Source organism: Pseudovirgaria hyperparasitica (assembly GCF_010093815.1).
Source record: "Pseudovirgaria hyperparasitica strain CBS 121739 unplaced genomic scaffold EJ05scaffold_27, whole genome shotgun sequence".
Classification (NCBI taxonomy): domain Eukaryota; kingdom Fungi; phylum Ascomycota; class Dothideomycetes; order Acrospermales; family Acrospermaceae; genus Pseudovirgaria; species Pseudovirgaria hyperparasitica.
The window spans coordinates 42,413-56,559 of record NW_022985575.1 but is presented as its reverse complement, the minus strand read 5'-3'; the positions used below and the strand labels follow the sequence as shown (position 1 = coordinate 56,559).

The 14,147-nt window shown below is 50.3% G+C and overlaps 5 protein-coding genes across 5 annotated transcripts; 1 reads left to right on the top strand and 4 right to left on the bottom strand.

The window, feature by feature from the left end:
• Positions 1-245: 245 nt before the first annotated feature.
• On the bottom strand, positions 246-2,786 carry EJ05DRAFT_480880 (AAT family amino acid transporter). Its single transcript, XM_033744957.1, has 5 exons — positions 2,315-2,786; positions 2,179-2,249; positions 1,938-2,102; positions 1,732-1,873; positions 246-1,672 (listed from the first exon to the last, which is right to left on the bottom strand). Exons 1-5 carry the CDS (start codon positions 2,478-2,480, stop codon positions 513-515), a joined length of 1,704 nt encoding a protein of 567 aa, XP_033595312.1. The 5' UTR covers positions 2,481-2,786; the 3' UTR covers positions 246-512.
• A 655-nt stretch (positions 2,787-3,441) lies between these two features.
• Positions 3,442-5,153, bottom strand: EJ05DRAFT_480878 (uncharacterized protein). Its single transcript, XM_033744956.1, has 5 exons — positions 5,118-5,153; positions 4,455-5,043; positions 4,309-4,402; positions 4,125-4,258; positions 3,442-4,074 (listed from the first exon to the last, which is right to left on the bottom strand). Exons 2-5 carry the CDS (start codon positions 4,981-4,983, stop codon positions 3,830-3,832), a joined length of 1,002 nt encoding a protein of 333 aa, XP_033595311.1. The 5' UTR covers positions 4,984-5,043; positions 5,118-5,153; the 3' UTR covers positions 3,442-3,829.
• A 264-nt stretch (positions 5,154-5,417) lies between these two features.
• On the bottom strand, positions 5,418-9,122 carry EJ05DRAFT_480877 (Six-hairpin glycosidase). Its single transcript, XM_033744955.1, has 7 exons — positions 8,892-9,122; positions 8,825-8,840; positions 8,744-8,766; positions 8,573-8,690; positions 8,423-8,522; positions 6,043-8,372; positions 5,418-5,988 (listed from the first exon to the last, which is right to left on the bottom strand). The coding sequence occupies exons 1-7, from the start codon at positions 9,013-9,015 to the stop codon at positions 5,589-5,591; spliced, it is 3,111 nt and encodes a 1,036-aa protein (XP_033595310.1). The 5' UTR covers positions 9,016-9,122; the 3' UTR covers positions 5,418-5,588.
• Positions 9,123-9,773: 651 nt separating this feature from the next.
• On the bottom strand, positions 9,774-11,042 carry EJ05DRAFT_542327 (HIRA-interacting protein 5). The gene is made up of 2 exons (XM_033749719.1): positions 10,691-11,042; positions 9,774-10,646 (listed from the first exon to the last, which is right to left on the bottom strand). The coding sequence occupies exons 1-2, from the start codon at positions 10,940-10,942 to the stop codon at positions 9,963-9,965; spliced, it is 936 nt and encodes a 311-aa protein (XP_033595309.1). The 5' UTR covers positions 10,943-11,042; the 3' UTR covers positions 9,774-9,962.
• Positions 11,043-11,633: 591 nt separating this feature from the next.
• Positions 11,634-13,902, top strand: EJ05DRAFT_445979 (UV-endonuclease UvdE; the record flags this gene model as incomplete). The annotated part of the gene is made up of 2 exons (XM_033742209.1): positions 11,634-12,227; positions 12,277-13,902. The coding sequence occupies 2 exons, from the start codon at positions 11,634-11,636 to the stop codon at positions 13,900-13,902; spliced, it is 2,220 nt and encodes a 739-aa protein (XP_033595308.1).
• Between the last annotated feature and the right edge of the window lie 245 nt (positions 13,903-14,147).

Sequence of the window (14,147 nt, the reverse complement as noted above, 5' to 3'; positions counted from 1 at the left end):
AAAATAAAAATAAAAATAAAAATAAAAATAAAAATAAAAATAAAAATAAAAATAAAAATAAAAATAAAAATAAAAATAAAAATAAAAATAAAAATTGTCGGGAATTGGAGAGCCCCTAGAAATAGATTCAATTGGCCCCCTCAATCTCGCTCCATTGTTGTAGACTTTGTCGTTGTTGTCTATGTGTAGACTACTGTAGTGCAGTATCGTATAATCAGTCTATTAGCACGAATAACAAACAGATTCTCCCTGAGACGACAAAGTTGTATTGCAGCAGTTGTGTAGTGTCTGGTTCATGCATATATCTAGTTTCCGAGACCGGCGCCGGGCGACGGGGGAGGGCAGGGAGGAATCTCTTAACATACATTTGAACGCCACTAAGCAAAACCCACGTGGTATACAACGCGTCTTCAAGCAACTTAATAGAACTATTGCCAAATACCAAAAAAAAATTGTCCGAAAAGGATGCCTTGAAAAGGGAGGGCCATGTGTCCGTTTCATTCGCTGCGCTCTCAGAAAAAGGCGCGGAGAAGAGACTTTGGCGCGCCGAGAATCTTCTGACCGATAGTGCGATGGCCCTTTTCGACAACATGGTCGTCGGTGTCGAGCGCAATATCACGCATGCCCTCGTGAAGATTCATTTCTGAAAGCAAGACGTACGGCCGCCAGGTCTGCTGGCGATGGTACAGATTATTCGTGAAGACGGTGTAGGCCTTCCAGCCGACGAAGAGGGCGAGGGTGATGGGAGCGGCAAGATAGGCACCAAAGAAGGCCTCGGCGTCCGGAGGATCGCCGCCGATCGGGAACAGGGCGACGTAGAATTGAAAGACGAGGCACATGAAGTTGAGGAAGAGGCCGACGGCGGAGCCGGGAATGCCAAAATAGGCCTTGTAGGGAATCTCTGACAGGGTGCGGCCTTGGTAGGTCCAAGCCATGCGGAAGCGGATGTGTGCGAGGCAGATGGAGCCCCATATGAAGAAGTTGGACAAGCCGGCTAGGGCGAGGAGCCAGTTGAAGAATTGGTTGCCGACTTCGGGAGCTTCGTTCACGAAAGCGAGGAGACCGAAGATGAGCTGAAGGATAATGACGGGAACCGGGCGTCCCTTCTTGTCGACATAGGCAAGCTGCTTGGGCGCCATGCCCTTGACGGCGAGGGCCTGGATGGTGCGGGTGGAGCCATACGTGGCAGAGTTGGCCACACTGATGACGGCAATGGTGATGACGGCGTTGAAGATGGATGGCAGGACCTTGATGCCAGCGTCCTTGATGGCGACAATGAAGGGGGAGAACTGTGTGTTGCCAGCACCAGACGAGTTGAGGAGGTAGTCCGAGTTCGAGTCGACAATCAGGCCGAGGATGAAGATGTTGAGTACGTAGAAGAAGGCAATGCGCCAAAACACCTGGCGACAAGCCTTTGGGAGAGACTTGCGCGGGTTCGCAGCTTCGGCAGCGGCGAGACCGGTCAATTCGGTTCCGGAAAAGGCAAAAGCGGCAGTGACGAAGACGGAGCAGAAGCCCTTGAAACTGTTTTGGAAGGCACGACCGTCATGCCAGTACCGTGCACCAATGTAACCGCGGTTGTCACCCGGGACGCCACCGCAATTTATGATAATGCCAAGGATGATGAAGCCAGCGCAAGCAGCAATCTTGATAATGGCCAGGACAAATTCGACTGCAGGCGTGTAAGCAGGGGCTGGGGTGGATGAATTGCGAGTAGGAATCTTTACATACCCTCGCCGTATCCGCGCACACCAAAAAACTGGACGGCCGTAAGGATCGCCAAAAAGACGGCGATCCAGATGCCGATGTTGTATTCACCCCAGTACTTTATTGTGAGACCGGCAGCGGTGATTTCAAACGGTAGGATGATAAGCTGTAGGATGTGTAATTAGCAAATGGGCACAGTAACGGGTGAGACAGGGGTCATGTCGTATTACCCAGTTGAGGGCGTAATCCCAGCCGACGGCAAAGCCCCACGACGGATCCACGAAACGGACAATGTAGTTGAAGAAAGCGCCGTTGACAGGATAGAGGACGGCCATCTCCCCAAGGGCCTGGACTGTCAACAGAAGCATTATTCCAGTGATGATGTAGCCAAGGAGCTAGAAGAAGGCGGAATCATGATTAGCCTGAGACAAGACATGACAAGACAGGACAAGCAATGGGTGTGGAGCATACCAAGCTTGCTGGCCCACCGGAATGTAGAGCACTTCCCGAACCAACGAAGAGACCAGCGCCAATAGCACCGCCTATGGAGACCAAAAAGTTAGGATGTTTTGTGCTCAGCGGAACTTTGTCGAGGCGTATGGCATACCAATGGCAATCATTTGCATGTGTCGTCCCTTGAGGCTGCGGGCCAGCGGAGCAGACTTGACGTCGCCATTCTCGAGATCGGAGCTATGGGGGTGGGGCGAGTGGTCGTGTGAGAGCTTGGTCTCGTCGACATGGTGGTCCTTGTTATGGCCAATGTATTCGGACATGGCGACGGCGACGCGACCGAAATGGCGACTTTCAAGGAGAGATGTTAAAGGAGAGGAGAAATGGAAATTGAGAAGACCAGTCGCGTGGACGGGAGGGATGAAATAGATATTGGGCGGGGGAGTAGTCCAAGACGGCGAGGGAGACGCAGACGCGGTTCGGAAGCATGACTAGGATTGGGTGTGCAGGCAGGGTCCAGGCCGGGGGTAGATAAGGCTAATAGCGAGTGATTGATTGTGTTGAATGCAGAGAGGCAGAGACAGAAAGACAAGAGAGGCGGAGAGGGCAGAGAGAGTCAACAAGAGAGGTCAGACAGCCGTAGTGAGTGAATTGTGTGTGGCTGTTCTTTACTGTTGTACCTCCTGCTAGAAGGGGGATAGAGTAAAAATGTTGCTGACTTATCCGTTTTAGTGCTGAGGTTACCTACTAGTGCCGGTAATTAGTTTGACGGCAGCGAGTGCTAGAAAGGAGGGGGGGGGTCTGCTTAGGGGGGGCAATGGGGCGCCGTTTGTGTCTTTTTGGGGGAAGGATGCAGCAATTTTTGGGGCATCTTGGGGGCGTCTTGGGAGTATCTTGGGGGGGCTCTTAGGGGGGTCTTGGGCGGATCTTGGGGGCGACTCTAGCGACGGCCCCTCCCCACCCTTTCCTCACACTTGACCCACCTATTTCCCCGGCTGACCCGCCTGTCAAACTGTCAGACATACTTAGTGTCAGTACCTCCACGTCCCATCTGCGCATCTCATGACTGATTATACGCTGCCCCTGCTGTTCCTTACCCTTCAAGCTTGCACTTGCACCAATTACCCTAACAGGACTGTCACCCTACCTATAATTACCTAGTAATACCTGACCTCACCCGTGCCGCAATCAATCAAACTCCATCATCATCATCAATAATAACATCAACATCCCAAACCCCCATATCTACCTATACTACCCAAGAGACACGCAACGCCAACGCCGCATGCTGATACAACTCGCCGCTGCAACTACGAGCCGCCCTTCCCAGACATGATATGATAACGAAGGATCATCACCGATTACCTCTACTTTCTCTCTCTCTGCTTGGTTTCTTCGTGCCTGACTCGAGCATAGATACACATGAATGTGTCCCCCAATCTCTCATGCCCCTGAAACAAAGTCGCTTATAATGATTTGCAGTAATAATACCCACGAATAATGTACATTAATTTACCACGCCGTCGTGACCCCTGCTGCTGCTGCCAGCCGTAGCTCATCAGTCGTGTGTTTGCCCCACCCCCTGCCCATCCACTAATGCTCCTGGAGAAACGCCTAACCATCCATGCTCTTGTCAAGCTGTCGTACATGCCATCTCAGCCACACCGATTCTTTAGTCGCTCTTCAGCATGCTCTCTACAAGGTCTCCGAGCGGGCCCCAGTAGTCTTTACTTCCACTCGACAGATTGTGCTCGTCGATGAAGAGGACGTAGTGCTTGAAGGACGTGTTCAGATGAGGCTCCAGCCCAAGTTGGACCACCACTGGATAGTGATGGCAATAGATGTGCGCATAAACCCGATACAGCCTCTTGAATATTTGCCGGAGCAATGAAGGGAATGCCTTCGGAAAAGCGACACCTGCTCTACATCAGCCTATGCATCGCGCGCCCAGTTGGACAAACACTCACCGATTCTGCTTGGAAACATTTGTTCGTTGTCGATATTACTCTGGATCCATGCCATGAGGTGCTCCACATACTCTGGTGCCGTCATCTTTGTCGGTCGCTTGAAGTTCTCGTTGTCTTGCCAGAGATACTCGAATCTACACACCCCTTAGCACTCAATTAATCATGGCATGACAGCAATGCCTACTCGTCCGTCGCCTTCATCTCAGGGCAGCTTTGCGGCGAGCAAAACTCGGTAATAGATCCGTACAAGAGATTGATCTGATTGTAGAAATCCACGACTGCATCTTTGCTTAGCATGACTCCCGACTCCAAAATGGTCAGATATAGTACCATTGACAGCTAACCATTCATTGAAGTCTTCTCCTTCTGGCAGTTTTACCGCTTTTCTGAGACTGCCACTGCCCAACGTCGCTTCAGCGAATTGTTTTAGCTGCCATGAGCTCGTGCCTCGTCCGCTCTTGTTCGGCTTGAACGGCGCTCGCGTTCGGGAATTTCTGCGTTGACCACATCGTAAGCTCAGTTGTTCTACCAATTCAGTTTCAAAAAGCTCAAGAGCATGCTCCGTATCTATCATCATGCTTTTCAACCGATCATGAAGCTCCATCACGCCGTCGAGGGTCGATCCGCCTTCCCAGTCACTAGAACATGACTGCGGAAAAGAGCTCCGACAGAAGCTTTCAGGCTCGCCTATTGTACGCTTATATCCATGCGAGGCCTCCCGACCACTATTCTCATGTGGCCAAGCTGCAACACCCGCTAGCATCGATGGTGGGATGGACGAAAGAGGCTCAAGTTGACCGGGAAGAGAAAGGTTCGAGGAAGGTGGGAGGACAAACATGGTAGTTATGAAAGCCGCCATCTTGAAGCAAGTCTTCGAGTCGCGTCGTTTTATAGCCTTCTTCGGAAATGTCTGGCTACTCTGCATTCCGCTCTCATTAGCTGGGCAACGTAACATTGGGCAAGCTCGCAAGAATGCACGCCTGGAATGCGTACCACGTAAAGGACGAGCTATGTCTCAAAAACAGCTCAACTGATAGGTATGCAATGGCGATTTGCGTGCAACTTCAATATCCACCTGGCGCAGGTTGGACGTCGCTTCAATCATATCATACGCCCGGCATGGGGTTACCAGATCGCTCCGTTTGTTTGCGCTAGTCACGGTCCAGGTAAACAATGACTAAGCGCCCGCAACGTCACTGTCTGGGCAGCAACTACATAATTCCCGAAAATCTCAAAATTTACATGACTTCCGATACAGCTAACGTGCTCCTTGGTCTTGGTCTTTAAACTTTATTTCGATGTGGGAGTATGACGTAGTGTTATTCTTATAGTCTTCAGCTTCTCAGGTCTCTAGCATCTACTTCTATGAACAGTATCTATCCATGTCGCTTCTATAGGGAGGTTTCGCATAACTTTGCTGAGGGGCGTGTGTCGGCATATGAGCGCAGTCGCTCACTCCACACTCTACTTGCCATTCACCCCATTCCTCTGACCTTCGTCTACACCATCGTACTTTGCTTCAAACTCGTCCTCGTCATTGTCTGCCGTCGAACCATGCTTCAGTCGCTCCAATTGATCCGACACATAATTGGCAATGTGCTCATCAACTTCTGCCTTCCTCCTCAGCGCTTCGTCATCGAGAACTCCAATCGAGTTCTTGCGGTTGAATGATCGAGTGCTGATAGGTGAGCCCATCTCGTCATCGTCATTCTCGTCCCAATCACTTCGTACTCCAATCGATCTAGTCGTCGACGAGCGGCGAAGCGTAGGTTTACCAGGGCGTTTGCGACTGAAAACGTCATCAAAGTAGTGCGATGCGGCAGCGCTTGGGGTTCTTGGTGTCTGTGGCAGTCGGCAAGTCACACTAGTCTTCTTGTCAGTACTAGGTCCCAGATCACTCTACTCCGCATCATCTTACCCAGTATCGTGGATCATCTTCGCAACTAAACCCGTCCATCCAGTCTGATGAGATGCGCCCAGTCCACGTCCAGAGTCTCCATCAAAGAACTCATAGAACCATATGTAGTCTTTCCAGTTAGGATCAAAGTCAAGCATTTGATTTCCATTGTTGACTGCCCGTGTCCCTTCATCATTTCGAGCAAAGAGATGTTGCAGACGGTGTTGAAGCTCTTCCGCAACATGTCCGAGATGCATCTCGTCTCCAGATCCTGTGGGGCATTCGACCTTGAAATTGTCGCCATAGAACATGTAGAATCGCTGGAGTGATTCAATCAAGAGGAAATTGGTCGCACACCAGATCGGACCTCGCCAGTTACTGTTACCTCCAAAGAGACCGCTGTCGGAATCTCCAGGTACATAGCTGACCTGATACTTCTGTCCGTTGACCTCCATCGAGTAAGGGTGATCCTTGTGGTACTTTGAGAGCGATCGGATGCCGTGCTCGGACAAGAAGTGGTTTTCGTCCAGCATGTAATTCAGAATCTTGCGAAGCCTGTCCTCGTTCACGAGTGAGAGAAGCATTCTGTCGCCTTTGCCACGTTTCGTCATACTGGCAATATTACGCTCAGCAAGGTCGTTCTTATTCTCGATAAACCAGTTCATGCGCTTCTTAAATGAAGGCAGCTTGTTGATGACCTCTGGCTCGAGAGTTATCGTAGCGATGAGCGGCAGGAGGCCTACCATCGATTTCACTGGCATTTGATGAGACCAGGGCCCTCCCCACGAGATGACATCGTAGTAGAACCCATCTTCTTCGTTCCAAAGACTCTTGGACTCCCCTCCGACTCTGAACTTCATAGCCTCGGCAATGAGCATATAGTGTTCAAAGAATTTTGAGGCTGTGTCTTCATAGATTCGGCGGTGCTTGGCTAGCTCGAAGCTGATGTTGAGCATGCTCAGGCAGAAGAAAGCCATCCAAGCAGTACCATCGGCCTGTTCCAGTGTACCACCCGTAGGTAGAGGATCAGATCGATTGAAAAGACCGATATTGTCCATACCTAGAAAGCCGCCCTCGAAAACGTTATGACCGTGGAGGTCCTTGCGATTGACCCACCATGTAAAATTTAGCAGTAGCTTGTGGAATACGCGCTCGAGGAAATCTAAGTCCTCGCGGCCATACATCTTGCGCTCAATCTTGAAGGTTCTGAACGTAGCCCATGCGTGCACCGGAGGATTGACGTCTCCAAAGTTCCATTCGTAGGCTGGTAATTGTCCGTTGGGATGCATGTACCATTCTCTTGTGAATATGTCTAGCTGCTTCTTGGCGAAGTCAGGATCGATCATGGCCAGTGGTATGCAATGAAAAGCACTGTCCCACGCGGCAAAGAAGGGATACTCCCATGAGTCTGGCATGGACAGAATATCGTCTAGATGCATGTGTTTCCATTGTGCGTTCCGAACGGATTTCCGTTCAGGAGGCGGCGGTGGCATGTTAGGATCACCATTCGCCCATTGATCCCAGATGAAGTGATAGTGCTGCTTACACCAGAGCATACCTGACAAGGCTTGACGCTGGACATTCCGAATGTCGTCGCTCATCGGCATAGGGCTGAGACGCGTGTAGAACTCGTCGGCCTCCTCTCTTCGCTGTTCCATGATGTCATCGAATAGCTCTTCGTCCAAGTAACCTTCGTAATCCTTTGATAACCTAAAACGTACGACAGCACATTCTCCGGGCGGTACGCCGTCCCCTTCATCAAAAGCATACCATGCTGCGGCCTTGGTTCCAGTACACTTCGGGTTCACAGCGTTGGTCTCCTCGTCCACGATATAACGATGGAATGCATCTTTGACGTAAGGTGTCTTGTTTGTTCCACCATAAAGACCCTTGAAATTGGTATCGTTGTCCGTGAATAGGAGCTTTGGCTCCACATCCACACCACTGGCCCCGATACCCGGGGAGGGCGAAAGCTGCCAGAACCGCTCACCGAGCTTGTGGTGTTTTGACTGAGCCGTAATGGGGCCTACTTGGCGAATCCACGGTTTCTGGTCTGGTTTCTCGTGTCCCCATGCCCACGTGTTTCGGAACCAAACGTGCGGGACGATGTGGAGAGGCGCCGGCTCAGGACCCCTGTTGTAGGCCGTGACACGACACAGAATCTCCTCAGGATTATCCGCCTCCTTTGCTGTTTCGATGAAAATGTCCCAGTATCGATCATCGTCGAATACGCCGGTGTCTATGAGGTTGTATTCATCTTCTTCGCGCGTCCTTGCGGCATTGGTTTTGATAATGTCTTCGTAGGGAAACTTGCGCTGGGGATATTTGTACAGGAATTTCATGTATGAGTGCTGTTATTTTGGTCAGCGCCAATTGACTATCCCAGGAGAGTGCGACTCACGGTAGGGACATTGTCAAGGTGGAAGTGAGCTTCTTTGATTGATTCTCCATGATTACCCTGGGGATTGGACAAGCCGAAGAGGCGTTCTTTCAAGAAGTCACTAGTTCAAGTCAGACAGATGCTGCGACAGCCAAACATGCGGCGACCTACTCTTTTTCATTCCAGAACGCAAATGCAATGTGCTGAAATCCATGCGTATCGGAGATACCGGCGATACCGTCCTCACCCCACCTGAACGCCCTCGAGCGCGCCATGTCATGAGTAAAGTCTATAGGGCTAGTTAGCTTCAACGAAGGTGCCCATTGACGGTTCTCAACGTACGACTCCAGGCATCTCCATCGTGACTGGATGCTGCAGATTAGCAGAGTCTCTCTCTTTCCTCGGAAGAATCAATTAACGCACGAGTAATCCTCCCGAACTTGAGCTTTATTAGCAATTGAACAGAGGCGGAGGGTGCGACTTCACATACCGGTAGCCCATTGCCTCTCGGCGGTGTACGGGCCCCATTTCTTCCAGTACTGCTTGCGGTCTGTGTCTGCTCTCAACCGCTTTTCTTCCTCAGTGATGACCTCTTGGCCGTCGAGAAGGACCATGATGCTCAAAAACTAGTGAGACCTGCTCTCTAGATGGGATCAATTGAGACGATGACGCAAATGACGTGCCACTTGCTGGGAATTGGACAATGGTGATGGGATGCAGGAAGCAATGTAAAAGGATATGCAAGGCCGTTAGGTAGGGTGGGTTGTTGGCGTAGGAGTGAATGACGAGTGATTGAGTAGGATATTGACGAGTAGAGAGAGGATCTGGGGCGGAGTGGAGAGTGGAGAGTGAGAGTAAGTGGAGGGGTGGGTTTTGTCTTCACGATAACGCAGAGGGACAGAAAGGGCTGATCAGCAATCGGCTCAACAGAAAAATGGGACGGCAGCTGCAGGCGGCGGCGTCAACCTTGAAAGTGCGTCAATTTGCAAGCTAAAGACATTATGACCTTTATCTAGAGAATGTCAAAGCCATAGGAGCTTCGGAGATGGGTTTTTTTTGGCTTTGCCTTGAACTGGTAAACTATTGATATAACCTTACCTATAAGAAGCTCGAGACGATCGGCGGTGACGGTCATGTCTCATGGTCCTCGGGAATTTGGATTCGTTTTTGCGAAAAAGGCATGGTGGCCGCCCACGGTTGGCGTATCTGGGCGCCTGATGGCCTGATCTCACCGCCCGCGCCGCAGCAAATCGACCACTCACCACTATCTCAGGCCGTGCGTACCTTGCACCAACATACTCCCGTCTATGGCTATGGGGTGGTGGCGTTCAGGCGGGTTTGCTGCTCTCGACTCATGTCAACCATAGCAATTAATGGAATGCCAGTGTGGTATTTATATCCTATACAGTAGACAAAGTTGGCTCAAAGTGTATACACACAATCATTCTTCCAGGCACATCGCTTCGAAGCTATTTTACAGGCGGAACATGTATCAGAGTGAAATATACAAGGACGTGTCACCAGACATCTGTCCGGACATACCTCCAGCGCCTCAGTAAGCTCAAGGGGCGGCATCCAGGGGACTTGCTGCGATGGCTGCCGCGCCTTTTGTCTCCTTCAGTTTTTCTTCAAACTTTGCAAACTCCCGCATTGCGATTTCTTCCTCTTGGTCCATAACCTGCTGAACGCCCTGCACTTGGTCAATGTAGTGCATCAGCATTCCTTCAATGCCATTTCTCAACGTGACTGTACTTGAGTCACACGTGCGACAAGCCCCTACAAGCTTCAGCAAGACCTGCCCGTTAACAAAGCCCCGGAATTCAAGATCGCCCCCATCTTCTTGGATCGCAGGCCTGATCCTAGTATCCAAGAGTTCCTTGATCATGCTAACAGTCTCGCTATCATTCTCATTGTATGCGAGGCTATCTTGTTCCGAAGACTCTTGTCCTTGTTCTCCGGCTTTATCTTCGACTGATTTAACCATTGGCTGGCCAGAGAGAACAAATTCATTGATAATACTGAACACTTCTGGTTTCACGTGTGCCCATGGCGTTGCGCTGTCTTTTGTAACAGTTATGTAGTCTACACCAAAGAATACCGATGTTACGCCATCGACTGCCATAAGTTTTGCGGCGAGTGGGGAAGGGTGAGGAGGCGCAAGCGTGGATCGAGGATTTAGGTATTCAAGGAATCCTGAGCTGATTGTCTCTGGTAGTACCCGCGTGTTCGGATTGAATTTTAGAGCCTAAAGATGTTAGCTTTGATGCAACATTCTATATTCAAACTTACGTCTTCATTCGGAGTGGTCTCAGTCTGTATGAATATCGTTCGTCGGGACTGTAGACTGTTTTTGGCGATAGGTCTCTGTGGAATTGAAGGCCGGTATTGCGAGGGTCCGAGAGGCGACGTTCTTGCGGAGGCATGTAGACATCGTGCTGAAGCCTGAGTCGATAATATGCGCTTCGGAGCCTCCGCTGCAGAAGTCAACGGTCGCTTGTAAAGACATTGCAGAGCGTGTCGCGGAACAGATCTGGAGGCCATAGTCGTACGCTCGGATGTAGATCGACCTGATGCGCTCAAGCGGAGTTCAGAAATGAAGGCACGAGTTTTGGTCTATCCTATTGTCGAGGGTGAACACCTCGGGCGGTGATGTAATTTCAATGCACCTTCTGTATTACTCAGCAGAACACGGCCGACGCAGAACCTGGAACGTGATCTTCTGACTCGTTTGGGTTTTGGACCAGTTCCAGTGAAGGAATTCTACAACTCCCAAGTCCAGATGAGGCATTCGGGTAGTTCTCCCGACTATAGACTACAAGCTATGATATGCAACCTGTTGTCAGATGTTGTATGAAAGGTTGACCAGTCTCTAGCCCACCTGGTGCCAGAACGCGCTGCTCGCCCGCTGCCCAGCCCGAAAAGAAGATTCATTGACGTCACGCGTTTCTAGTGGGCGTAGCGATGAGCATTACTCGACAGATCTGTTTGATCCGCAAGATTCACCCGCGTGCTCATCCATAATACAACCTTTCCGTTTTGTAGCTTGATCGAGTTCGTCATATTCCCCAAGCATAGACCTCCAATCTCCTTTTAAGTCATTGGCTTAATGCAGTGCGGTTCGCTATTTCCAAGCAATATACTCTCCTCGCAGCTTGTGTCTTTTGCTTCTTAGATTTCTATGCTTCGGTCTTTTACTAGAGCAAGTTTCCGAGCTCGTCATACAACAATCATTATGGCAAAACGAAAACGTTCTTCCGCAGCTGGCATCGAAGTTGGTGCTGGCAGTACTACTGCGATACCACTGCCGAACGGCGTCAATCAAGCACGCGTCTCCCGAACACCAATACCGCCTCCAAAAAATGACACGACGGAACCCACGCTCTCGCGGCGATCTTCTCGGCGGAGTGCCACTAACAAATCCCTGTTCAATCCTGATGAGAACAGAGAGATAGTGGATGGACCAAACGCACTTCGTGCCTCTCCTGATAACGAAGTCAATCGCAATGTTGCCCCTAAACGAGTGAAGCGCGAAGAGACGCCTATGTCCGAGCTGTCGTCACTCGCCGAGAGTACTGAAGAAGCGGTCGCTAAGAAGCCAAAGAAAGCATCTAAGCCCAAGAAAACAGTTATAGATCCCACGAAGAACAGTCATTCTTCGCAGAACATCAATAATGCCGTAAAGAAAGAGCCTGCGACGCCGAACGTCGACCCAGAAGATGATGCGCTCGAGGAGGCAGACGAGGAAGAGCTACAGGAAGCTCTCACACGACCTCCGCCTGTGAATAGCTCTGTATTGCCATTACCTTGGAAAGGTCGGTTAGGATTCGTAAGTCCCTTGTCTTGGTCCCAAATATGCACCTAATCAATGATCACAGGCTTGTTTGAACACCTACCTACGGTACTCAAATCCTCCAGTCTTCTGTTCTCGTACCTGCCGCATTGCCTCAATTTTGGAGCACAGACACCCTCTAGTTGATCCAACGCAACCTGAACATGCTACCAAAAACCGGCCCAATAAAGATCTACCTGCTGACCTCAGGCGAGGTCAGAAGTATGTTGAAGACATCGGCCTTGCGAATGCTAGAGACATCATCAAGATGGTGCGATGGAACGACCGCTACGGAATCAGATTCATGCGCTTGAGTTCCGAAATGTTCCCTTTCGCCTCTCATGAAGAGTATGGATATAAGCTTGCACCATTTGCGTCCGAGACTCTGGCAGAGGCCGGTAAAGTCATAGCTGAGTTGGGTCACAGAGTGACCATGCATCCTGGACAATTCACACAGCTGGGAAGTCCACGCAAGTCTGTTATTGATGGCTCCTTCCGGGATCTCGAATTTCATGATGAACTTCTTACTTTGTTGAACCTGCCACCTCAACAGGACAAGGACGCAGTCCTAATACTACACATGGGTGGTATGTTTGGCGACAAAGCTGCAACCTTAGATCGCTTCCGCGAGAACTATGCGAAGCTGTCACAAAGCGTCAAAAATCGCTTGGTATTGGAGAACGACGACGTTATTTGGTCCGTCCATGACTTGCTTCCAGTATGTCAAGAGTTGAACATCCCGCTAGTCCTAGACTACCATCATCACAACATCATCTTTGATGAAACTAAGCTTCGGGAAGGTACCCAAGACATTATTGATCTGTACCCGGCAATTACAGAAACATGGAAGCGCAAGGGTATCACACAGAAAATGCACTACTCAGAGCCCACACCAGCAGCTATCACGAAGAGGCAAAGACGGAAGCACTCGCCAAGGGTGATGACCATGCCCCCTTGCCCACATGATATGGACTTGATGATCGAGGCCAAAGACAAGGAACAAGCCGTGTTTGAGCTCATGCGCACGTTCAAGCTCCCTGGCTACGAGACGTTCAATGATATCATTCCCCATGTACGTAACGACGACAACAAGCCAGTACGTGCTCCTAAGAAGAAGAAAACGCCTAAGAGGAAAAAGAAGGATAGCACTGCCGAGGAAGATGTAGACGACGCTGAAGAAGAGGAACCAGCACCTCGCATCCCTATCCCCGAGCATGAAGTAGGAATGGGCGGTCCTGAAGGTCGCGTCTATTGGCCGCCAGGTATGGAAGAGTGGCTACGTCCCAAGAAGCGCGAAGTGAAAAAGAAAGAGCCCGATGAGACTCCGGCTGCTAAGAAGCGTAGAGCAACAACAACAACAGCTATGGCAGCTTCAACCTCAATGAAAGATGAGGAACTTCCTACGGAGACACCAGTGAAGTCGAAGAAGTCTGCTACTTCCAACAAGGCTGCCACAAAGAAAACTGCGCCAAAGAAGAGTGTTACTAAAGCAATCATAACGCCGTCCACATCTGATGCGGAAGACGTTGTCTCAGAGCCTCCAAGCGACCTGAGTGCTGAAGACGAGCCAGCTAGCAGCCGAGCAAAGGGGAAAGGAACAGCTACTGCGCCAAAGCGGAGAAGTGTGAGGGCTAATAAGGCTGCTGTTAGTTATGCCGATGGCGATGACTAAGGCATTTCGTACAATTTTGTTTCTGTGCAAGAGCACTTTGTACATATAGGACGATAGTGGTCAAAAAGATTCGGTTGAGATTCAAACTTCATATAATACAATGCTGTGATGCCTGAGGCTTTCAACCCCTCCCCGCAAACACCGGCTTATTTCCGCCACCGGCGCGCATCGTTGCCAAAATTTATCCCAGATCCCATTTCCCTTACTTACTTTCCGCTCACCCATAACAGACACAGCCACTTCCC